The 26,446-nt window shown below is 42.8% G+C and overlaps 1 protein-coding gene across 3 annotated transcripts in view; it reads left to right on the plus strand.

Moving 5' to 3' along the window:
- LOC143210516 (hemicentin-1) overlaps positions 1-26,446 on the plus strand; it is a 188,898-nt gene that overhangs the window by 36,483 nt on the left and 125,969 nt on the right. For all 3 annotated transcript variants that reach the window (XR_013009270.1, XM_076427417.1, XM_076427418.1), the window contains exon 3: positions 3,877-4,009. Coding sequence is in view for 2 of the 3 variants with exons in the window: in XM_076427417.1 (XP_076283532.1) it covers positions 3,877-4,009 (133 nt within the window). In the remaining variant the exon portion in view is untranslated. The remainder of the gene's footprint in view (positions 1-3,876; positions 4,010-26,446) is intronic.

The following is a 26,446-nucleotide window of genomic DNA, read 5'->3' on the forward strand; positions in this document are numbered from 1 at the left end:
TCGATCGTGGATCAATTGTGGAGCAATGTTTCGGTGCGGTAGCAAATAGAAAATACTTTGTATAACCACGTACCCCGTTTACAAAATGTGTTCGACTGCAAGAAGGACTGTAATTCTTCCCAAAAGTAGTGCTTGCTGGGTCGAAAGCTTATATTACGGGCGATCACAGTATTTGCAACGCGACATCCCCTGAAATCCAACACAGCTCGAAATATCTTTTTGTTTCGTCGTAGAACAACGGCGCTATAGTACCCAGGTAGAATTTTTCAATCGTCGCCGGATGGAGAGACAATGGCCGGATTAAAATGTGCTCTCGAGGCAGCACAGGCTGGTGTGTGGCTGATGCAGGAGGGAGACAAGCTAGCTAGACGAGCGGTCGCGTAAAATGAGTTTCACGAGAAAATGACGACTACGCGGTAGAGTTTGTCGGTGAAATTCGTTTAAGTCGATGTCGCCTCGGCATTTCTCGTCGACCCGTCGCCCGTCGACCCGTCGTCGAGGGTCGGCAGCGCGACGGGCTGCATGTATTTCACCGTGGAAACACGTATTGCATTTACGTTAGCGTTACAACGACTTTAGGCAAGTACGTGCCCTCGCAAACTGCTCGCTCTTACGCCCTCTGTAATGCAGAAATTCGTTTCTGTCCGGCTAAATCACGGAGGAACCGGCCCGTTTGGGCTAGCCCCATCGGTAGCCGGTCACCCGAACCCTGAATTCACGCTCGGCAAATTCGAAAATTCGATCTGGACCGTGTTTTTTGTCGCCCGTTTTCCACCAATCGACCAACGCTTTTCTTGCAAATAGTAAACATTAGAAAAAAATATACTGTTTTTTGCAAGCAACGTAACGGCGTCTGTAATTTTTCTATATATGCATTGTTTTTTCAAAAATGAATGTGTCCCTCAATTTTAAAAAAATGAAATGTTATGTGTTTTCTTTATATCATATGGAAGCGTCTGCCAAATCCGAAATTAAATCGTCGACATTTTTACGGGATGAAACAGCGGTAATTGTTTCTCCTGGTTAAGAAAAACATTATGTAGCAACAGAATGGACAGATCCTTTAACCAATTCTGTCACTCCAGGCATGGTTCTAGCAAACCACTTAAAAAATTTCGATGTAGATTAAGTCTGATAGGAGAACAAATTTTTTCCCCGAGGTCCGTCTAGTTAATATACTCTGTTATAAAAATTCACTCGGGGTCTTTCTATTTGACTAAAAACACGAATAACGTTGAAAATGTTGAGTGGTCCTAATTGGATAGCCAGGGGCTGCGTATGTTCTATGCAGTCTCTCAGGAAAGGTATTTCAACACGTAAATTCGAGAAAATGTAAATTCCGAAGCGTTGAACATCGCGCGACTCGTGTAATTATTTTGTTTAGATTTTAGATGTAATATTTAGGCGGGTGCATTCAGTGTATCGAATTTAATTGGCACTCGAGAGACCCAGGAAAATAATGCAGCAGCAGTAACCATGACAACTGAGAGTATTCAGGTTTTATAAGATAAACTGTATCAATTTCATAGTACAGTGACCGAAATAATGATAGGTTCACTTCAATTTGTTGGCATAATCTTGCGTTTAATGCAGTATTTTTTATTTTACTTATTATTGTTTATTCATTCCAATATAATTAACGAAATACAGAGCTCAATTGACTAACACAGTGTTAATTAATGTCAATTACAAATTTTCTATTACAACACTTGAATTTTAGTTGCGAAATAGACATAGGTTCATTATGTATTTTTACATAAGAAGTTAAAAAAAAATGAAAATAATTCAGTACTTCGTTGAACCTCCTTTGTGTTTTATAACTTCAAATATTCTGCGTGAAATATTCTACGGCTCTCTAATCCCATTTTCCAATTCTGAAACAGTGCTATACCGTTTTCCATTGTCGCGTATACCTTTCGGACTAATATTCTCCAAAGATTTTCATTCGGATTTAAGTCCGGACTCCTCGATGGCCAGGGTCTTTTCATTTTTACATTTTTTTCATCACGCAGATCGTCCCAAAAATATTAATACCCATCTGGGCCGTCCAAATTAAATTTATTTTCAACAGAAAAAATCACCGTCTTGCACTTTTCGGTCCATGACATATGATATTCTGTAAACTTTAATCTCTCCTCCATGTGGAATTCAGTTAGCGGAGGTTTTTTCGCTTTTTTACAATATTTAAGTGTCCCACTCGATGTCAACTTGCTGTACGCGTCGAACACCAAATGGCAAATCTAATTTCATTTTTATTTTAGAGGCATTAAGCATATTTTGCGACAACAACTCTTAACGCCCGGGAAAATGAAAAGCTCGCGTTGTCGCAGAACCGCGTCGAAGATTTGCGTGGCCGGTTTTCCTTTCCTCGTGGGGGTGGGTGATTCATTTCGCGCACGATTTTCCCCGTCGATTCACGCGGCACGAAAGATTAAACGAGCCGCATGCGTGCGCGCAATTCCTATCGAACCGTTAAAGTGTATTTTATAACGCGCCGCGTCGTCTCGGATACGCCGTAGGGTGAATGCGAAAAACCAATAAATTATTTCCACCCTATTAACGTAACCGTCGATACTCTCTCTCTCTCTCTCTCTCTCTCTCTCTCTCTCTTCGCGGTAATGGATCACGGTTCGGCGATTTTTCCTTTTTCGGGAAGAAAAGTATCCATAACTCGGCCGCTCCGAACCGCGCTCTACGCCACGCCGCGCTGTGCCACGCCGTCACGTCATAATTCTTAATTCCAAAGGTGCTTGAAGCTCGCCACCGCGACCTCGATAAAAGCCTTTTAAACGAGACGTCGATACATTTCTCTCGCCCCCGAGCCACACCGATACGAACGGAGAATTAATTACGAATATCGCGTCCCGAAATGAATGGACGAGAGCGCGCGAGCGCCAGTCCTTTTTCTCCTATTCCCTTTGTGTTTGTCTTCGACTCGAACACGCCGGTTTTCTCTCTATCCCTTTGTCCCTTTGCCCCGACGCGGTTTTTTCTTTCGCTTTCTCATTATTTAGTCCTTTCCACTGTTCCACCGGGAATTGCTAATTAGTGTGTGCTGACTTTCGTGTCTGTCACGGAGATGCTGATACCGATATTTCGGAAACATATTGCATCGACGTATTCGAATTAGATTTTTCTTTGTTCGTGGACGGCAGGAAATTTTGAATTAGTTCCACAGTTTGTTCCACGAAAATGCTACGCACCGGAACGTTTGTAAAGACATTACAAAATGTTCCTCGTGACTGAAACTACCACGGATCTCAAGAGCGAAGTCTTTCCTTTACAACGAGCCCTTAAAACTTGATGTCCGATTTTTGTTGGTCGAGTTATTGAATTTTGAATGGGTACACTGTCAACTGTACAACAGTAGTATAAGTTACAGCATGAGACCAAACCTGTGCCTCCTTTTTGGTCCATTAACAAGCCAAAAGAAATCGTAGATCAAGTTTCAAGGATTTGTTGTAAAGAGGAAGCTTCAATCTTCAAATCCAGAGTAGATTCATTCCCGAGAAAAATTTTTTAATGGTCCCACGAACCTGTGAACTTGCAGCATTTGCGAGAGGAAACGTGTCTTCAGTTTTCCATCTGCTACATTAATTGATCATTTAAACTAACTAATGATTAATCATAACTAATAAGCAATAACTAACGATTACTTAGAGCTGTGACTAACTAGTGCCATGTAGTTATGACTAACTAATCAAGAAGTTTCAACTAACTTGTTTTAAAGTTTTGACTAACAATCAAACAGACTATCAGTAATTTTTAATTATTAGTTGATGTTTGGCCAACTCTGATTCAAAGTAATTCTTCTAGGGTCATAATTCCTCGTTTGTTGGAAGGGAAAGTTTTGAACGCACTGTCAATGTGTTGCAGTACCAATGGAGTCGATACAGGGGGTGGCAGGCCAGAAGGCAACTTTGCCCTGTAATATACAACCCCGCGAGCCGAACGATGCCGTCTCTATGGTGCTCTGGTTCAAAGAGGACAGCGGCGAGCCACTCTACAGGTAAGCCATCATTGTTATTTACGAGTGTGGGTACATGAGAGGGAAGGAGAGAGAAAGAGAGAGGAGAGAATAGGAGACCTTTTAAATCTCCACGCAGCTCTTTCCCCGATATATTCAACGAGTCTGTCGTCGCGTGTGCCCTTGTATCGCCACCGCAAAAACCGAGCACTGTTGCAGGATTGTTGGAACCGAAAGAAATTACCATTGGCTCGCGCTTCGATTCCGTTCGCTGCGCAGAAATAAATCGAGAACCAACGTGAGACCACTGTAACTAGAATGTGGCTGGGAGTGCGGTTCCAGCAGAGCGAAATTAAGAATTTTTTTTTATTTACATGGTCAAAAGATTTGACAAGCATTTTGCTATTGACAGCACTGATGAACCTTTCGCGTTTGTTTCACGGTGCCTATTGTGTTCAAAGAGTAGTATTTCTCCGTTCTCTTGCGGCTTTGAAATATCGCAATAAAAATTTTTAGCTGGATGCCCTTTGGGAGAATGCGGCAGAGTTTCAGTGGAACAAGTCAGCGACGTTCATAGTATTAGGGACATTTATAATTTCAATAATTGTGGAATAGAAAACCATGGTATGTTTAGTATTAAATATTTTTCAACGATTCTTTAATAAAAAATGTTTTACACACAGCCGTCCAAATAAACCGGTAAACTGTTTCATTCACCGAATCGGAAATTGTTTGATCCGTCGGGATGAACAAAACAGAAAATTGCTCGGAACGTTACGCGGCGAACGAACAACAGTGGAAATTGTAGCGGCGAGGACCGCAGTCGAAAATCTTCCAAATCGAATTTTACGTCGACAACAGAAAAACAACGCGCGGAATTGTCTGATCGAAACGAAGAGTCGCGAGGATGTCCGAAGGCGTCGCGTTTCCGGGATCAATCCCGGAAGTGGGCCACGCGAAACAACGGAAGAGGATCCGTGCTACATCGGAATCACGGGTTGCAAGCTGGGACTTTTCCCGAGCGGGCATTACGCGTCAGCTCGTAAAAAAAAGGTCTTACTCCGCGGGCAAGAAAAATGCATAAAAGCGGCGCAAACTCTGTTTTATTCGTCTCGCGAGCCGTTCATGGTTCGCCGGCGCTCGTACGCGGTGCTCGACGCGATAAAAACTTTCGAAATGTCTTGGTTCGAAGGCGCCAATGATATTCGTGCCCCGTCGAGTGCTGCAGAAGCAGAATTCAATATTAATATTTAATCTCTGCGAACGGATGCCAACGGCGGACCGGGTTGGGTCGGGCCGGGCCGCGGGGAGAATAAGGCTGCGTTTATAGTTCCTGTCTCGCGTGCTTTTCGTCTCGCGTGCTTTTGGTCTCGCGAGACAAGCGGGTCATAAATTTCGAGCGGGGTCGACGGGCCCACTGTGCGAGGCACGAAAAAAGGTCTCTACGGCTTCACGGTTCGTTTAGGTAAACTACCGATAGCTTTCCTTTAAGGCGGTAGGATATCTTCGGAGACCTTTTTTTGTGCCACGCACAGCGGGGGGCACAGTGGGCCCGTCGACCCCGCTCGAAATTTCTGACCCGCTGTCTCGCGAGACCAAAAGCACGCGAGACGAAAAGCACGCGAGTCAGGAACTATAAACGCAGCCTAAATTTGCTCGCGAGCACGGCGTTGGGATTCATGCGAATCCTTAGGCTTCGCGACGCGACGGTTCGGAACCCGCGTCCACGTTATTTCAACAACCCGACCAGACAAAAGTAGTTCGCGAATATTCCGCGAGGTCGCCAAAAAAATTCTACTGGCACAATTCCGGAAAATATTTTATCGAAAATGTAGTTTGGTTTAATAGAATTAATGGAGTTAGGCTATAGACGAATATACAGTGGCTGAAATAATGATAGGTTCACTGGCCGCGTCGGCTGGTTTACTGTTTCTACTTTTATTTTCGTTTTCGGAAGTGTACTGTGGCATTTGTTTTTATTTCGCAAAAATGTGTTGTACACATTGTGTAAGCAGTCAGTCGACTATCAATCGTATTAGTGTAAAGATGTACCTGTTTCAAAAATACACTCCTCAAAAGAATTAAGGGATCACTTGTGCGAACCCGAAAAATTCGTCCCACTTCACGTGATCATAACTCCGTCAAATATTGCCGTATCGATATCGTTAAACAATGGTTTGAAAGCCTGAAACCGCTAGTTTCAGATGCTCTGTTTCAAATTGTTGATATGTTGGTGTTTTACAAAGTTATAGCGAGATGAAGACAACATTGACGGTTAACAAAAATTTTGTGCAACTTTAGAACATCACACGGGGAGCAACAAATTTTTTTGATAAATCGCCGTTAATATCATTTAGAAGGGCTATCTTTCCTGTGTAAAATGTGTGGTTGTAGAATATTGTGCGATTTTTTTAACATTAAGATTAATTAACATTGTGTTGTTCAATCGAGCTGTGTGTAATTCGTTAATTATATTAGAATAAATAAATAATAGCAAGTAAAATCAAAAATACTGCATTGAACACAACATTATGTCAACAAATTGAAGTGAACCTATCATTATTTCGGCCACTGTACTAAGCGCCGCAGGTTACACAATCTACAACGTTCGTGGATTGAATTCTCTCGAGTCAGGATCGACTTTGTAGGATCGATGTCTCACCCTTCAGTGGCTGAAGGAGGCGATAACGCGTGGTACACGACTCACTTTCTCGGGGCGGATAGCACGAGTTTCAAGATGGCTGTCGATCAATCCCCCTTATTAGCCATGCATTGGTACAGCTGTGTATACCTGCATAAATGAAGTTACACAGGATACGCGGTTACGATCTGGATAACAAATAGCTCCGCCAGCGCGCGATACACGTTCCCATCACGGTCGTTCTGTAATTAATGTGCTTCATCGTCGTAAAGTAAATGAACGTCCCTTATGAAATGCAAATCCGGCTGGGAAACAGAGAGAAAGAGAGAGAAAGGGACTTAATTAGAAAGCGTTCGAATGCAAAGTTGCTCGCAGCGAGGCACATCGCTTTCTCCTCCATCGAGATTCCGCTACGGCATCGTTCCAATGGAAACACGGAAACCGCGGTGTTGTTCGCGTTTTCATAATTTCCACAAACGCCGGGAATCGCGATAATAGGGGCGCGTACAGGCGATAGTTTTCGCGGGGAATTTTCCAAGATTTTTATGGCTGAACAGAGGAAGAAAAAGAGGAAGGAGAGAGAGACGAGAACGAGTTATTCTGAGCAGCAGCAGCAGCGTTGGTAACCATCCTGCCTTCCCACGGAACGGACAACACCGCGCTTATTAAACGCGTGCCAGGATTAAAAAGAAACTGCTTGCGCATTCAGGAATGTAATAGTCCTCCCCCGTAAGCGCAGGGTGCTTCAACGCCCTGGAATATACTGCGACAATCTGCGAAGAGTTAATTGCTCGGCAGCTATACTAAAAGCGAAGAAACCGCGTGCGGCCAAAGAACTTTGCTACCTCGCGAATCTCGGAGAACCGCGACGCGAATCGCAACGAGCACCGCCGTCGGGATACTGTCTTTTTTGGCTGGGGGATTTGGAATTTTCTGTAGCTTAACATTTTTGGCTTCCAGTTTAGCTCTTCTCCGAGTGGTCTTTTTTACTGAGGCCGATAAAAATAAGAAAGCACCGTCTGTCTAATGTGCTTGTGCTCAACAATGAAGAAGCAACGAGTAGATTTTATGCACTTATTACAAACACGGGTAGGGAAAGTGTAAAACGTGAACACAAATATTTTAAAGATCCGAGACTTCATTTTTTAACACAACGCAGGACAAGAAAGAAATTCTTATTCATGCTCACTAGAATTTGAAGGTTTTTACTTTTGTGAAACTTTTGTAAACATGTCCGAACAGCAATGTCTTCTTCAATAATATTCGAATGATATATTACTACCGATAAAGAAAGACAAGAATCGATACTAGAGTGGAGGAAGATTGATGCTTGCGTCGACAGCATCGTAAATCCGGTAAGCGATCTTTAAATAATAAATGAGGGTGTTGTAACACTGCATAAGAATGAATGTTTCTCCATAGATTCGTCATGTTATCAATCCGGGACCCTAACTGTTATAACAAAAGAGAAAGAAGTCATGGAATAACAAGTATTTCATCGACAAAGATCGTATCGGTTAGAAATAAGGATTATAAGTAAACGAAAATTTTTTCTCTTGTTGGAAAATGTTATCGTTGAGAGAAATTCATTCATGAAACAGTTTTTTTCATCGATAACAATTATCGAGGAGGATCCAATTTTTTGGACACTATTAACCGTTACTTGTAACGAAAAAGTATTATATAAAAATCGATATTTTTTAACCATTCTGTTCTTCGAATTGTTTTCTTTATATTTTGTGTAGATTATCTTAAATTTCAATGATAATCAACTTTTTATCGATGATTTTCATCGTAGAAAATTTTAGAATAACTGTTACGTTTGGTCCCTGTTATCAATCCCTTTAGGAATTTTTATTTCCGGAACCATTTGTCGTATCGACTTGAAACTTGTTTTATTCGAATAAGGAAGCTCTGCCTTATCACACAAATAATTTTTCGGCAAAATATCAGCGTTGTAAGATGAAATAATTGCGAGTAAATTACCTCGAGAAAATGGAAGCGACGCCGGTTGATTAAGCATCGACTCGTTCTACTACGCTGTTCGACCGGAGCCGAAGAATCGGGTTTCGCCGGTGTCTGTCAGTCGAAGTCGTTCGGTAAGGTTTCCGGTTCGCAGCGGAATAGCAGATAATCGTTTCGATTACTATCGGGGACTTTTAACGAGGTCGAGGAACGGGCGGGAGAAGGGAGGTCGCGCACAATGGCCGTTTTACAAGACATTCGAGCAAAAGGGAAAGAGAGAGAGAGAGGGCACGGTAACGGGGAAAGGTAACCGCACGGACGCGGCTCGGATTATTCGTGTAAGCTGACCGCAATAATTGGTCAGCGAGTTCTATGAATGCGATGGAGATTTAATGATAACCCGGAACACACGAAATGACCGCGCGTCGCGCCGCTCTGGTGACGCCCTAGCCTCCGCCGTGCCGTGGCGATAGATAAATGGTGACCGATCACAGATCATCGACCTGATTTGCATTTCCAAGCACCGATATCGGTCCACGCCGCTTTTATCTCTCCGTCCGTAACCCCCCTCCACATCGATTTCCCCGTGTCCTCGATAAATGATGTCGATGTATGTTTGATGTCGATATCGATAAATCATCTCTTTTAGCGCGGACGATGACAGCTGCTAATTCATGACAAGCTAATAAACCGTTAACTATGGATTCGATTCCGGCACGGTAAATATCGACGAGATAACGTTCGCTCGAACGACCGTGCGCCGTAAAAAACGATTGTTCCGAAACGTTGTTCGGGGCCTCGATCACTCCGTGGATTAGTCTCGCAAAGAAACCAAACGAGATCGTTGCGGAATTCGATGACGTCGCTGGACACCGCATCCTTCGGCGGTATCAACTATGCCCGTTGCAAGAAAAATTTGGTTTCCCGAAAATAAACAAAAACTCGTTATTCATTTTTGATATTACAATATTAACATTTCAATGGAAAGAATTGATACGGTAATTGATTTCCAAGATAAAAATTCACAAAGTCAACTTTATGAGCAGGCATGTCAAACTCTTTTACCACCAAGGGCCTCATTATGTATTATAAATTAATTCGAGGGCCGCAATGGAAAAAAGCAGACTCGTAATAAAAAGGAAACACATTTTTTTATCGACGTTGCTGTTACACATATAAAGTAACATACGTACAAAAGTTGTTTTCTTTAAGTTTACTTTATTTGAATAAAACTATTTCATTTTTGTTTCGAAGAAACTTGGGAATGTTTTCAGTTGAATTTGATGAAGTGTAATTATTTTCGAAATTGATTGTACACACGCTGGTCTGTTCATCTTCACTTTTCTGCAGTTTTATTATTTTTTAACGTTGAAGATAGTGGTTCGCTCATATATGTATGTGCTGCCACTGCTACCGAACATAGCTGAAATACACCTAATTTCACATAACAGTTCATCTTTCATTAAATCATTTTCACCCTTTTGCAAATCAATTTCACTCTTTTGTAAATCAAATTGAACCTTTTACGAATAAAGTATTTTTAAGTACGTTTTTGCAGAAAAAATAAGACGAAATTTATTTAAATTTATTCATATTGCAACATGTACATCAAATACTTATTTAAAAGTAATTACCAATTCATTAACTTTGTAATGTGCGAAAACTGTGTATAGAATAATGTAGATATGTTTATTCAGTGTAGCTATTTTCTGATTAATAAATTTCAGAAATGAAAATACATATTTATTGAAGCGTATTGAGTCTTCGCAGTAATGACACCGTTCACGTGTGCCTAAATAAATATATAATCTAATCAAAATAAATGAATAATTATTTTTAAATATTCTTAATGAGCGAAATTGATTTGCCAAAGGGTGAATTCGGAGTGTAAAACCTATAAATCGTCATCAACAGTTTCAAAGTTCTTGGTCGGGCCGCAAACTACCTATCGACGAGCCGGATGTTTGACATGCCTGTTTAAGAGAATAGACAAAAACCACAATATTCAAGGATCCGTGTTTCGCCAATAAACGAGTGACTACACAGTCTTTCCTATTAGCAAAAATAGTCGAATCTAACAGATGAACGCAGAATAAGCCTGACCTCGTTCCTCCAAATGGTTGCCGAGATAGAAATTCGTACAAGAGCTGTTCTTGTAAAAGACAAATAAAAAAATACCAAACTCTAGAGGCCTATATTCCACGAACCAATTAAACGACATCAAAATAATGACTTCAACTCCCCCTAATTTCCCACGCACCACATCCCATCAAGCTTCCATCGCAAAAAGCGGTCTATTTCGCGTAGTATGACCCAGATAGCCGACAGGGCGTGACAGTAGTCGCGGTGCGCGCATAGTCAGACACCGCGTGCACGGGACTCGCGCGATTAATCTAAACGATTCCGACTGCGACAACGAGAAAGAGAGGAGAGAGAGAGAGAAAAATCGGCGAGTGGATCCGTTGTCCGAAGGAACGAAATTCTCGGAGTAGACTCGCGGTGCTATTAGTTAAGCGACGTCCAACGACCGCGATAACGGTTAATCGGGGACCGAGCGACGCGTAACAATAGCTTGTAATAATGGATGGTAGGGGGACGGTTTGCTGGTTCATCCGTACCGTTCCGCGTACGAGAGAGGCCCGTTACCCTGTTGTGTAACAGCGTGGACAATGGACCGATAATTCGAGCCGGTGAAACGCGGCTCCAGGCTGGCAAGACGCGTGTAGACCCGCTTCTACACGTAAGTCGACCACAATGCCGTCGCGGAAACGGGTCAATTAACTTCTCGATCAGGAACGTTACCATGGACGCGTCGACGTTTAATCGACCACCGTTGCGTTGCACATGCATCGCCGATATTCTCGCCCTCAAACAACCCCTCGAAATCGCGCCAGAATTCTCGGCGAGCGTTTTAAACCGAAAATTATAAGTTTGACCTTCGTCTTTCGAGTTCAAAGCCATTTGAACGTCGTGTCAGAGTACATATTTGAATGCATTTTGGTACGAGCTACGCGCGACGCAACACGGAAATATATGTATAATAGTTGTTTAAAAAAGAAACATAGATGATCTTGAATACTACGAGAAAAAACGACATTTAAAAAACAACCCCTAAGGGATTCTGACCACTTGATACTAGGGATGGGATCAAGTACCTCGCAAACAGGTTCGAACTTTGATTGATTGAATTCGAACTCTCTATAAGTACTTCGAAAAACAGAAATAATACTCCTAAGTATACTCGGACCTATGCCAGACAGTTTCGAACCTTTTACAAGTACTTTGGTAAACGGAAATAATACTTGCAAGTATATTCGAATCTTGGTCGAACAGATTCGAAACTTTTATGAATATCGTACCGGAAATTCCCTGATTTTGTCCTCCAATGCATAATTTAATTTAACATGTATAACTATAATTTCATAATCTATCGGAAATATTATTCTTAAATAGTTACGGATTTAAGAAAAGGCTTAAAACCTACTATGCAGTTCTGATTTCCAAGATTCGAGCACTACTTGTGAAAGATTCGATTCCTTTCAACATCGAAGTACTTATAAGTATCTTTTCGAAACTTTTAAGTACTCATTCCGAGGTTCGATATCAGTTTGTATAAAATTGAAACAATATTGCTTTCAAGTAGTAATCGAAACCCATGAAATGAAACTTGGTTATTGAAATTGACTCGGATTCGTGAGTACATATTGAACTTCATCCCATCCCTATCAAACCATTCAAATTCCACATAAAAAATGTTCTTTTTACTTCGTCAAAATTAAAGAAGATATTCTAGAGGTGACACTTAAGTGAGACACCCTGTACATTATTATTATTATGCAATTTTGTCACAGTTTTCAATGTTTGCTAGAATGTAATTGTCGCCCAATATCGATGACATAAAGCACAGAGAGCTACGAATCCGATTTCTTTACTAGATTGCGGCTGCCTCGGTCTGCCTAGCTCTGCCTCGCCTTGCCTCGACTTGCCAGACAATCGGCGGCCGTATTTACGACGTCGGAGAATGCGAGAACGTCCGCCAGAATTATTATATTAGAGCGGACGACGGAGAAGGAGATTTACGAAATCCATTGTCCTCCTTCGTCGAGCAAAGAAGAGAACCCGGTCGTCCCGTAACGATCGCGGACCGTCTCGACCGGTTCCAATTTTCATTAGTCGGTCTTCCATTGTCTGCGCTTGAAGAAACGCGGTTGCCATTGAACATGCGTATGTTTTACCTCTGGGAAGCCTCCCGATAGCCTCTGGGAAACCTCTAGAAATCTCTCTTCTTCCGAATTATTACTATTTCCTTACTTATTCGGCTATCTTAGTGTGTGCCTCGTATTGTCTTTTATTATCGGATAACGGATCTGATACGTTTCTGGCAGAAATGAGTCGGGGGTTGCAATTTGAAACAGTAGAAAGTTTAAAGAAATGGAGTTAAAATGAAGTTTACGGAATAAACTAGAACCGTTTGAAACTCTGAAGCAGACAACTAAAAAAAGTATGGCAGATCCTCGTACAAAATAAGCAAAGACTGTTTTAAAAGACTGTGTATATGCATTTTATGCGGTGATCAAAAACTTGGTTAAGCTGTACATTTACTGCCGCATAAAATACGCGTATACAGTCTTCGCGCGGATCTTCGCGAGAGTGCAGTAGAACAAGGCAGTGCTTAATCAGCTAGCAGCGCACGCAGTTATCAGTGTTATATCTTTTCGCAATTTTCCGTGTTAGAATGTATATATCTTGGTGCAGGAAAATTCTGGTTCGAGATCGGATCTTACTGTTTTAAATGCAGGAAGTTTCAATTCGATGTGACAAACGGTTCCGAGCATACGAATTTCTAAAGAACAATTGGAAAATCGATATCGGAATATTAATTTACTTGCATCTAATGGTTCCAGCTCGTACAGAAAACCAATTAAAACTCGACCGCAACCGACTAAAATAAAAACAATTTCACTCGACTAGATTCGCACGTTATAACCGACTCCGCGCCGAGCTCGTTACAGAAGAGTGTTCCCGGGTCCTGCAGCTAATTCCACGATCCTGTCTCGCGAGACGTTGACGATCGATAGATCGACGGATCCCTTTGAAAAATCTGTGTAACAGTCGCGGTTCGATTCCGCTATCCTCGTGAATCGACGGGAATGAATGTCAAGCCCACCCCAGCGATCGACACACCGCGTCCCGTTTCACCAGAGTTCGCCAGGAAGAATACCCATCGAATGAGAAACGATCTATTACGGAGCTATGAAAATGATTCCATTGAAATCGAAAGAGCTTAGAGATGAAACCCGCTCGCTCGCTCGCTCGCGAGAGAGGAGGAGGAGGAGGAAGGGAGACCGGGGGGAAATACTCGATACAGATCGAACGATCATCCGTCTTCTGGGATTGCCGCGAAACGAGTGCATTGTGGACTTCGCCAATCACCACCCTTTTCCAGCGGTACGCTCTTTTGTCACCCTCCCTTTCTTCCACGCCTCCACCGATCCCTCCAAGCCCTCTCTTGTCGCCTCTCTTCCCACCCCCGCATCACCACCACCGAGATTCAACCCCCCGCGAACCTAGCCGGATTCGACTCTTTTGTTCGAGTTCTTCCATTCCTTAAAGCGCTCTTCCTCGTCAACGAGTCGCGGATAAAATCGATCCTCGTGGTTTTTCTTCGTCCTACTCTTCTTTTTTCTACCTGGCGAAAGTGGAGATCCTCCTTTGGGCCGTCGAGCGTGATCGAAACTTATTTCTTTCACGTGATTTCGACCGGCTCAGTTTCATTCTCTTTTTCAGAAATTAAAATTCATTTTAGTTTGCGGCGGGCAACCTTTTTTCTCCATTTTCCAGAGGAAACACTGGTCTTTGAGAATTTTTATCTCGACAACCATTTGTCGGATCGGGATGATCCTTTTTTTATCTTCATCTGGAAAGTTTAAACCAACGTAATACTGTTTTTCTTAATTAGAAAAATTGTTCACCGATCTACTTATTTGTAAACACACAGATCCTCGAATATTGCGATTTTTGAATATTTTTGACGGTAGACTGGTCTTTATGAATTTTTATTTCGAAAACCATTTGTCGGATCGGGATGATCCTTTTTTTAGCTTCAACTGGAAGGTTTGAACCAACATAATACTATTGTTCTGAATCCGAAAAATTGTTCACCGATCTATTTATTTGTAAAACACAGATTCTGGAATATTGCGATTTTTGTCTATTTTTGACGGTAGACTGGTCTTTATGAATTTTTATCTCGAAAACCATTTGTCGGATCGAATTGAAACTTTTTTTCATTGGAAAGAGGAAGGTCTGTCTGATCCACAGTTGAAATTTTTTCTGTTCAAATATTAATGCTGTCGAAAATTGAGAACCAATACATATAATTCCGATAATGCAAGTACCGCTGTCTGACCATGCACTGACTTGTTCTACTGAACTGTTCTGAAGAGAACTATACATTTATCATCGTCTAAAAAATATACCGCGGCTGGCAGAGTAAGTTAAACAGTCCGCAAAGGAGTGTCTAGCAATCAGGTGATTTTAATTTCGTAATTGGAGCAGTCCAAGCGCAGAAACAAAGTAAGCCTCTTCGGAAAAATTGAGTTAATCTCTTGATTAAAGCGATTTTTGTACGGTTCTTAATTAACGTTCTCGTTCCATGAAACGGCAACAGAGATCGACACAGCAAGAGAGAGAGAGAGAGAGAGGGAGAGAGAGGGAGAAAGATGGAAAGAGAGTAAGTCAGCAGACGTAAAAGCCCGGGCCGTGCATGGAAATCGGCTACGGTCGAACTTCCCGTTCGATCGAACGAAATCGTTGGTTCTCGATTGCAGTTGATGCTCAGCCACCCCCTTCAGTCTCCACACCCCTATCGTTTCTAGCTGCCACTTTGCCGTGAGCACCCAGCGCACGCTGCCACCTATACCACCCTCTATTCAAATATCACTGTGAAACCACGGCCCGGCATTCTTCAAAATGGGATTCATGCCGTCGCATAATAGGACAGAGATATCAATCCGATCGGTGAATATAATATAATATCCGATTACACGAGCCTCCACGAACACAACGCGCCTGTGTTCCCTGTTCCCTTTTCGCCCGTTCACCGTGTCGGGTACGTTAAACATCTCCGCGAGCGTTCCCGCCCTTATTCTTAGCCGTCAATGTATCTCCGGTGTAATATGGGAACGCTCGCTTATCCTCCATCTTCCTCTCTTCCGCTCCTGTTCGTCTCACCTCGGTGTAAACCACCCTCTTATGCTAGGTAAATCGAGCACAGGATCGAAACGATACCGAGAGACGCGATACGACACGGTAAATACACTTCCAGCAATCGGAATCTGATCGAATGGAGAAAATACCCATTTTAATTTGTTTTAGTACTCCCTGTAGAGATTCTTTATTGATGCGTGGAAATTTCAGAGAAGGCTGTTGCGTGGTTTAAAATTCGATTACAAGATTTGACGCATACAACGACAACAACAACGATACGGCAAGCTAATATAAGCGTGGTAATAAAAAAATGATGTTTGGGAAAGCAATAGAAAGAGAAGAACACGAGGAATAAAAGGCGGATCGGTTGTACTCAAGGCCCTTAAGGGGTGCCAGCGTCCAAAGGCTGCGTTTTTATTCGATTATATGGATAATGGAGGGGTTTCCATTATTAAGAATCCTCGGAAAATCGGCAGGTGTCCGGGGGTGCCAGCCACGGAACAACAACACAATTATTTGTACACAAACAAGGGCATTGTAGAATTGGAAAACTAAACTAACAAACTAATGAATGTTTATCTTCCCAACCTATTGTTGGATCGAGTTGGAACTTTCTTCACGTAAACGAGGAATGTTGGAACTCTAATAACAATTTATATTTTCAAGAAATTGAAAATTTTTTTCAAGATAATTAAAGAAATTGATTCTAATAATTTCGAGTAGCTGTCTGATCATGCACTGACTTGTTCTACTGCATTCTCCGGAATAGTTCACACCACCTCATTATGACATTATTTTCTTAGACTCCGAATATGTGAATGCAGCTATTAAAACTGGGGACACCCCCTATCGAAACACACGAGAACCACATCGAAGTCACAGTGTGTCGATCGATGTCCCAAGCGAGCAAAGCTGGAACTTCGAACAGTTCTTAATATCGTTTTCGTTGACCCCGTTACTCTAGTTGTTGTTATCGCTGGTAAACCTTGTTAGCAGTATAAACACGTCGTCTATTTACAACGAACACTACGATATATCCGAAATTTACTATCTCGAGGGAGTATTGCATGCTACTACAACTGCTTATCGAACCACCACCCCCATGCACCCCTAATAATACTGCAGACCTTCGTACAGCAATATTACACATGAAAAATAAATTAACTATCGCATTAACGGTACTTCCGACTGTTCAGGTACGTTCAAGTAGCTCCTAAAACCGTACACTATATATAGAATATTGTTAAACACACGTTGGGTGTTACAAACCATCTCGCTCGAAATAATCCCGTAAAGTCAAAATAATTTAAGTGATCAGACCGAAACTGTACAGTTCAAACACACCACAGTGATTTCGCCTTTCACGCTTTTAGATCCTATTGAAACTTAACGAGTTCGAGCGTAGCAATGGATTAGAACAGACGAAAACGAGTTGATGAATCCCTTTCCTCTTCCCAAGAGATTTATCATCAGTATCTATGCATAATGTCACTGCAACAACAAAATTTTTATCTTTAATTTTTGTCAAGATTTCGAGATCATTATGTGTATTTTAAATGGAATACTATATTTTTGTTTGGATATTATAAAAACACAGGAAAAGAAACACGAAATGACCTTGAAGCAGCCTTCAAAAAGGAAAAATAAAATTTTTTTCTCAAAGTGACATTCTCTCTTTCACTATTTAAGGTGGTTGTCGGCAGCATCGTCTTGCCTTAGAACCATTTCCAGCGATCGAAGACATCGCGGTAACCGTTAACAGACTAAATAGACCTTTGACGACGAGAACACGGAGCGAGCTTCCCGTTCGCGATTTTTATTTTGCTCGTTTCGCCCCGATGAATCGACTTCCGTAACCGATACGGTGCCCCGTAACGTCGCCGAGGACGTTCAACCGGAGGCTCGCAAATATCGTATAATTTCGATCGACGTTCGCGAAGCCGGGTAAACAGCCGAGCACAGATATCCAGTGCAAACTAATTTCCCGTTCGCTGCGCGTCGATACGCGAATATGTTGTACACGTCTACGTGTACGGAAGTAATCGCGAAGTTTTCTTCAACCAGCGACGATGCATTTTCGCCGGCGCGAGGCGTTCCTTCCAGCAGTTTGATTAATTAGCGAACGACGCCACTTCCTTTACATATTTCGCTCGGCTCCGATCCGAGCACTTCGTTTTCCGGCTGTTTCCCACGTCCCCTTGTGTCTCGCCGAGCAGAGACGAGTTTCTTCCCCGTAACTCGTTAATTTGACGACACTTCACTGTCGGAAATCCGTTCGAGCCTCGTCGCCTTCCCCGGGAATCGGCGAACAATGTTCTGCAGGCGAAGGACAAGGTTTGCAATTAAATTCGATGCCTTTCTTTAGATGGCACTAATAAACAGTAAAAAGATTAAGAACGAAGCTCGTTTCTTTGACAATGAAGACAATTCTCAAAGCCAGCTTAACTATTTCCGAGCTAGCGGAAAACGAGATGAAACGAAAAACATATATTGAGAGATTTAAAGAAAAGTATTAAATGCCGGTTCATTCTTCTCAAACGAGCACAGAAAATATTTTTTAATTCGGAAATCATTAAGTGCGCCATAGTTTTTGCAAAGTTGAACTTTAAACTGATGTATTTTCGTTCTGGTATGTAAAAACTTAACATTTCTTAACATTCTCCCGAAAATGGAGCAAGTCCGTCTTTGAGAGTTAAAAATGCTTTCGAACCTTGTTTCAAGTGCTACGGGGCAAGAAAAGAATGATTAACAAGCCTGCTATAAAAAGCTTTTTATTGCATTAAATTATATTGTTTAGTTTTATAGTTATCCATTTTTAAACAAACAAGTACTTTTATGCTGAAATATGAAAGGGGGGTAGTAATATTTACGGGGCAAGTGCATCTTAGTGTTTTTCTCAATAAATTAAAAAAAATACAATAAAACCGGTTTATTTAATGTAAACCTACATCAATATTTCTGTACATACCTAAAATAACAACACAGAATCTATGAATAACTTGTAAACTATTGCACGCTCAGGGTAACCTCAAAGTTGTACGTGTGTACCTCGCACGTGACTGTTTGGCATTGTTTGATTTAAGCGAGGAAAACACCTTTATTCTTGGGCGACATCTACGTCGAATAGTTCATACTAACTTATACTACATTAATAAATACAAGCTAGAGAAATGTTGTTCATATTATAATAAAAATAACCAATTGACGGACTTGTGCCCCACTCCTCTTATCTGATTAATATTGAAAAACACCGACACTCTCCACGGTTCAATGTGGACGCTTTCATCGCCGAATTAAAACAAACTAATTGTCGAACCGTTGAAAATCACGGAGGTTATCGAGAGGCGGGCAGTGTCGAATATAATATAATCTGAAAGCTTAATGCGCCGGGTATGAATATTTTCCACTCTCGAAAACTACAAGCGCGGAACTTTACCGATGAATTCGAACGAAAATTGCGAAAGTTCCGCGAACCGAATTTTTCCCACATTCGCATCGACAGGGAGAAGAAACGCGTTCATAACATTTTCATGAAATTGTATAATCTCTGATGTCGACGCGAAAGTTCCGCGGAGAAACAAATTCTCCGGGGTTGAAATTTGAAATGGAAATATTTGTTCATTCAAGAGTTACGGCGTATGTAGGTACACGGTGCTTAAAAGTGTAGCCGCCGGCCACCGATGAACGCTTGGAACTCGAAACTTTCGAGTACCGACTTTTTTCTGTAATGTATAACTTGAAAAATTGCCAAATATTTTTTGCATGAATCCCGGTCCGCGCGCCCGCGGAGCTGCCTCTGTCGCGGGATCCTGCTCGACTTTTTATTCCCTTTCCCTTCTATTCTCCGTTGTGTAGCCTCTTTTGTCGCCGTTGCTGCTCGTAGTCTGCCTTTTTAGACTTGGCTCACACGCTTCTACAAGGGACCGCGTTTTTCTTGTCTGCTCCTGCATTTGGAATTCTCGATACAGCCACTCGACTTTTTTCATTTGTTTATGAACTACAAATCTTTCTATCTCGCGATGTTCGCTCATTCTCCCGCGAACAGTCTAAGAAATTCTTATCTCGATGGCCGATTATCAATTTTCCTTCCATCAGAAGACGCCACCGGCTCATCCTGACGCAACACAATCCTCGGGAACGCTCGCAATGAATTTCCAATAAGCAAAGCGTTAAACTAATCGCCAGAGACCGAGTACATACATGATTCGAGCGATCCGCTAGATTAGGCCGAACCATGGCTAACAATAAGGGAGGGTTAATCAAGGCTCAAATTTTAGAGTAATCGATGGTCCGGTGATAGGCAGATTTGCCGGGTTGAGCCGAAGTTTCGATCGCGCAGCTGTAAATTCGATGCGTTGCGACGGGTAAACAGGTATCGCAACATTGTGTCGCGGTGCGTTTCGCCGTTGAAATTTCCACGTGACGAGGGCCGGGACAATAGCGCATGCCGAGTGGGATTAGGAGGATGAGCGAGGATGACGCGGGGTATATCAGCGTTGTGTACAACTGCAATTGCCGTTGGTCACGTTCGCCGGCGCGCCGCGCCGGAAGAAAGAAGGAAGCGGGAAAGGGCGGCGGGAAAAACGAGCTGGCGGACACGGACACGAGCGTCCACGTTGCGGACAGCGGAGAGTCTTTTATCTGCTTACGCTTTATTTGCATCCGTGCAAACACGCCGGATCGCTGCCGGACATGAACTCTCGTCTGGCTACGGGGCGAGAGAGGGCTTCTTCTCTCCCCCTTATCTACCCCTCGTAAACAGCCGCAACCGCGATGAATATGAAAATATCGCGCACGCGTCGCGTCGCGTCCCCTCGTACCTTTTGTTCCCGACGTCCATTTCTGCCCGAAGACAGCTTCCGCTCGATCTACCGCTCCCCAGACACCGAAACTAACGAACCCGTCGACGAACCGATGCATCGACTTCTCACACTAGTATTCAATTGCCAGCTTTCCGCGCAAAATCGAGCGTAGGCACTGATTTCCTGCATTTCCTCTGAACGAGATAAACGAACCGCGAATCGCAACCGATGGAAGATTGTTCCACCCTTTTTTACAATTATTATTATTGGCAGGGCGGCTTTATTGTTGGAGCTGTGCGGAAATGTGTTCGAATGGATGCAGGGGAGGTAGCAGGATTGTTTCAATGGTGAATTGAACATTTGGGATGAACGAGATGTCGATTACGGTGTTCTACGATTTTTCATTCGTTTGTGTGATACAGTCCTGTGAATTCGCTTCGAGGTAAAATTTAATTTTCGCTTTGCACTGCTTCGGATCCCGTTTTTTCGGAAAAAAAACGACCAGCGGACGACGTGGATTAATAATTCCCGTAGAGACGGGAAATTCGACACCGGAAGAGCGAACAGACAGGAGCGGGATGAGCGACGAGGGGATGATCAGCGCGGTTCGAACACGCGCAGCCGCTCTTAGGTAGCCGGGCTCGAATTTTTCAGGGAACTTTCGCGATTCGTCATAGTCGGCGGGGTCCGAGCCGAGGAAGTTCGCCCCGGCCCACGCTTCAAACTCAATACAGAGACCGAGAGGAAGTGCACTCGACCGAGAGAGTCGGATAACCTTTTACTTTGGAGATCGAGCTCGCCGAGATGGCATTAGAAGATGTATCAGAGCCCGGGTCGAGACTCGAATGCCCCGGAGGAGAACGACTCTACCTCTACCTCTCTATCTCTATCTCTCTCTTTCCATCGGCCCAGACGACACGGGCAACTTCATAACTATCCGCCAGACGGACAAACATCATATACGTATGTATATATACACTGCACGGACAACTCCTTTCGTCGAACGAACTTTTAACCCGGCACGATCCACCTCTGTCGATCTCTTCGAACCAATTACCATGCTCTCGAGCTGATGTGGTCGAGCGGAAATCCTGAAATTCGCCTAATCTCTCCTCTGTTTGCTTGTACAACGTTCCGGGACTTTTTATTGGGGCCCCTTTTAACCGTATCTCTTCCGATCTTCTCGTAGGAGGATCTCGAACTTATTCGTAGAGCAGCGTTAGAAATAATTTTCTCATTTAAGTGAATTCTATATTTCCGATATTTCGACTGGTTGCAACTTTGAAAAATTTTATATTCGAACATCATCTCTAGTCCCAGAAAACCCGGCGGCCATTTTCCCGAATGCTAGAAAAGTTAATCTCCCGCAAGAAGAGTCCGAGCATCAACGTAAGTCGGTGGTACGCGTTCCTCGATTCGCGGCGGCCCCGATTAAAAATCGCTTTAGGATGGGAACGGTCCGGACGCGGGGCACGAAAGTTAACTCGCGCAAATTATATTTTCCGGTCGGGCGGAACGTGGTGGAAGAAAGAAGAAAAGGAAGCGCGAGGGAAGCGCACAGGCAAGAAGAGGAAGATGAGGAGGAAGGGCGGTTGGCAGTCTAGGGAGAAAGGTTGCCGGGAGGACCAAAAGGGGAGGAGGGGGTGTATAAAACGACAGCGGGAAAAGAGAGAAATGTGCTGCCGCAGTGGCGACGCCGTCTGCAATTACAATGCCTTAATTTTATGCGCGAAGTTAAGCTCCTTTTAAGAGTCCCAGGAGCGGTCGGTCCCCTTCCTGGACCTGTCTCCGAGAACCCTCCCCCCCCCCCAACTTTGGGTTTTCCGCCGTGCAGCACTCGTCCCACCGACACCGGCCGTATTCATGGGAAACGTTCTTCTGCCAACCGGCAAGATTCTCCATCGAGTCGCGGCAATTATTTTAATTTGTTTAGAGACCATTCTCTCCCATCCACACCTTTCCCTCGTCCCACCGACGCGCGACTTCTATCTCGGGTCGTTCTCCTCTAAGGGACTCCTCCCGCGACGATTTTATTCGAGACCGTCGTCCACTCGTTCAACTGGATTCTCTTTTCCACTTGCTCCTTTCCATATTGTCCGCCTTTGTAGCCCGCTTCGCTAGCACGCCGGAAAGACTCCGAATTTAACAAGTTTTTAACCCCCACAATGCCGAGTCAGACTCGGCATGCAGATTCTGAACAGAGTCTGAGAAATATGTATGTTATTACTTTCCTTTAACACTAAACCTACCACCACCGATCGAAATGACCGGTTCCAGATTTATTATTTTACAATTAATGAAGCAATAAAAATGATTTTATAAGAATTGATTGTGTAAATACCTTTAGTACAGCATGTATTAGAATAGGAGCCGCACAAAGTCTAAATAAAATCAGTCTCGCCATTTTTATACGGGAACATGTGTGTACCAGTTACTTTTAAGGCTCGGTAGGTTTAGTGTTAAACCGAAATAAAATTCTACTTTGTTGTAGCGAGGAAGAAATGTTAGTACAAGATGGTGTCAATCATTTTTCCCTAGCTGGAGGCGTAGTGATCACATGACGTGAATTATTCACATTTTCTTAAACGTATACCTACATTTTTTTTGTACATATCGAGTCTCTTCTGCATAGAAAATCCTGCAAAATCTCGACTCATTAATAGACTGCGGATCTTTATGCAAAATAAAAATTGTCTGCATCGATTGCAAGGAACAGAAACTAAATTGAATGTTGTTTTTTCCCGTAATGATTTAAAAAATTTTTTAAATTTTCCAACAATTTTGAATTTCATCTACTCGATTTTCCTATAAATGCATAAAGATCCGCAGTCTACTCATTAATTACGATCAATCTCGAGCACCGATTTGATTTATTTCTTGCTAACGTTTGAATCGCCTTTTTAAAGTCCACTTTGAAGTCTCACGGAGCCATCACCGCGCCGAACAAGTTTCTCAGAAAACGTGAGCGCGTGACAAGAATTAATTTCCGTCGCGTCTGATGGAGAAATGACACCGGATCCTCGGGCAGTTCGAAATGCTCATCGGTTCTGCCTCGGAGCAGATAAATTGTATTTATCCTGGTCGTTGCGTAACTCTGTTCTCGCAGAGCTCGACACGCGTCGCGATCGGAAAACGTCCGTAGCAGAGAAAGAGAGAGAGAAAGCCAACGGTGAAACCAATTACTTGTCGCCCGGTTATAATCGCGTCTTGTCACACACTCCGATCATACGTGTTCTCTTTGCAGCGGCATCATTCTTCTCAGCTTTTTCTCGGTATTTTTATACTCCTACGATTCCTACGAAGACTTCCGAGAGCTTCTAGACACATAACGAGACCGGGCATTTTCATTAAAGCCTTATCGGGCATTTCGAACGAAAACTGTCAAATATAAATGCTGTTCTTTCAGGTTACAAGCCGAAATCAAATTGCAGTTATTCTGTAGTTGTCAATATTTAACTCTCTGGTAGCACCGTCCTCTTTCTTTGGACCTTGTAGAGAGCGATTAGTTGAATTCTTTAATCTCGAAGCTCGATTGTGAAAAGGAGATAGATTCAACAATTACTTAAAGGCAGAGTTGGGTAATAATCAACGAATAATTAAAAATAACTACATAATAGTCTTTTTGAATGTTAGTCATAGCAAAATAGTCATTAGTCAAAACTTTTTGACTAGTTAGTAATAACTAAATGGCAAATAGCTAGTCACAGCTCTAAGTAATTGTTAGCTATTGCTTATTAGTTAATTATTACAATCTGTAGTCATCAGTCACTATTGTGCGATTAACATACATTAATATTATTAATTAGTTATCACTAGACTGCGGATTTTTATGCAAAATAAAAAATATTTGCATTGATTGCTGGACACAGGAACCAAATAAAAATTGTATTCTTCTTTTAATTATCCTATTAAACTGAAACTAATACATTGGTGTCCTTGAATATTTTTAACATGTCCACTGCTTTAAATTGTACGTACCTATTTTTGTCATAAATGCATAAAATCCGCACAAAAAGTTTTGACTAATGACAATTTTATATTTAAAATTTATATTTTTAATAAAAATCCGCGGTTCAGTGATGGCGGACAAATAAAATCGAGATGACCGAACGCATTGAAATGAAAGAGTTGTACTACTCGAATGCACGAGAAAATAGAAAGCTTGTGACGGCGAGATCGAATAACGAATTGACTTGTCACTCCGGGGAGAAAAAGGGTTGACAAACGTTTAGACATTTCCAGCGCAGCTTTTTTCAAGTTTTTCGAATGGATGCTCGGATTGATCCAGGACCTTTAAATCCTGATTTGGGCCGGGATTACCGGGTTCGACGAGGTGTTCGGGCGTTGTATTCTAGCTCGCGAGCGAATGGCGCGCGCGGACTCGTTAGTTTTTTCCCTGCTGGGGCGTGTCGAGTGCCATTTGTACAGATTTTATCCGGTCGACGATGGGGCGCGTAGAAAAACGGCACGGTAATTAAGACTTTTTCCGCGAGTCGCGCGATCTCGATGCCTCTTTAGTTTCTCGTAAATCAGCCGGCGCGGAAAGTAAACGAGCGACGACGCTGTTCTCGGGGGAGAGACGCGTCGACGACGAGTTCGTCGAGATCGAATCACCTTGCTTCTTTTCTCTCTCTCTCTCTCTGTTCGCCTCTCTCCCTCTTTCTCTCTTTGAAGTCATCATGCTCGTTAAAAAGTGATCCAATTTGTCTTACGACCGCGGACGAACTGCGCGCGCCCCCGAATAAGATTCCGTCCTGTCGAAAAGTTGGCCCCGTCCAGGCGACGCGACGTCCAAAGGAGCGGGACGTCCCGTTGATCGACCACCGGACGTCTTATCGCTCGAAGTCGGACGAACTTCGTCGCTCGATTAGACCCTCCGAATTGCTATCCCTCTTGTACCTTTCCCCTAGCATAATTGATCGACCCAGTGATCAAAACTTCCACCAACGCGCGATCTTGCTTCAGAACGCAGCTGGTTAAAATTGGAGTTAGCATTTTTCAGTAAAGTTTTCAGTATAAAAAGTAATGGTCATCATCAAAGAAATTGTTGTTAAAGCTCGTTTTTACATCGACACGTTCTACTAGGCAAGAAGTGAAAAAGTTTGGAAGGAACCATATGTCGGAAACAATTAGTTATCGAGATATAAGCTGTTAAAATTTTTGCAAAATTTGATTGTGCAGAGTTATACGGATAGACAAAAGCCTACTACAACAGTCCACCTAACCGTGTCGAAGAGACAGAACATAATCGTGCGCGTGCTTCGAGACAAACGAAATTTAAATAATGTTCTTTGGTATGAACAATTTTGCGGCAAGTTTCTTTTGCAAACGTCCACCGATCCAGAGGTGTGGATTCACCCATCGACGGATGACCATTACTTTTTATACACCCTGTACCTTGATTTAACGATTCGTCAATTTTTCAATATCATTTAAAATTTGTCTGAAAACCTGAAGGATTCCCATCGTATGGTGCGTTCTTTCAGCTTTAATTTAGGCTATGAAAATCCGGATTCTAGTAATTATTATCAATCAATCGTTTTTAATATCCAAAAATCGACATCGCGAAGATGGAATCGACAGATCGACGTCAGAAATAAATTGGCACGCGCTCGCGTGACACACAGTCAGTAGATCCTCAAGGACTCGAAGATGAGACGTCGGAGCCAGTGTAATCGCGCACTCGCCGTCAGACACATCGCATTGCATCGGGCAACGGGAGTGCGCCACTTGGCATTTCCGCTTAACCGTACAGGATCGTTGACACGAATACAAACGCATCGCCGGGTCTAACCCTTAACCCCTGAAATGCGCGCGACGTGATATTACGGAGGGCGTTGCTATTAAGCTCTGCGACCTTAC

The sequence above is a fragment of the Lasioglossum baleicum genome, chromosome 7, assembly GCF_051020765.1.
Source record: "Lasioglossum baleicum chromosome 7, iyLasBale1, whole genome shotgun sequence".
NCBI classification, from domain to species: Eukaryota; Metazoa; Arthropoda; class Insecta; order Hymenoptera; family Halictidae; genus Lasioglossum; species Lasioglossum baleicum.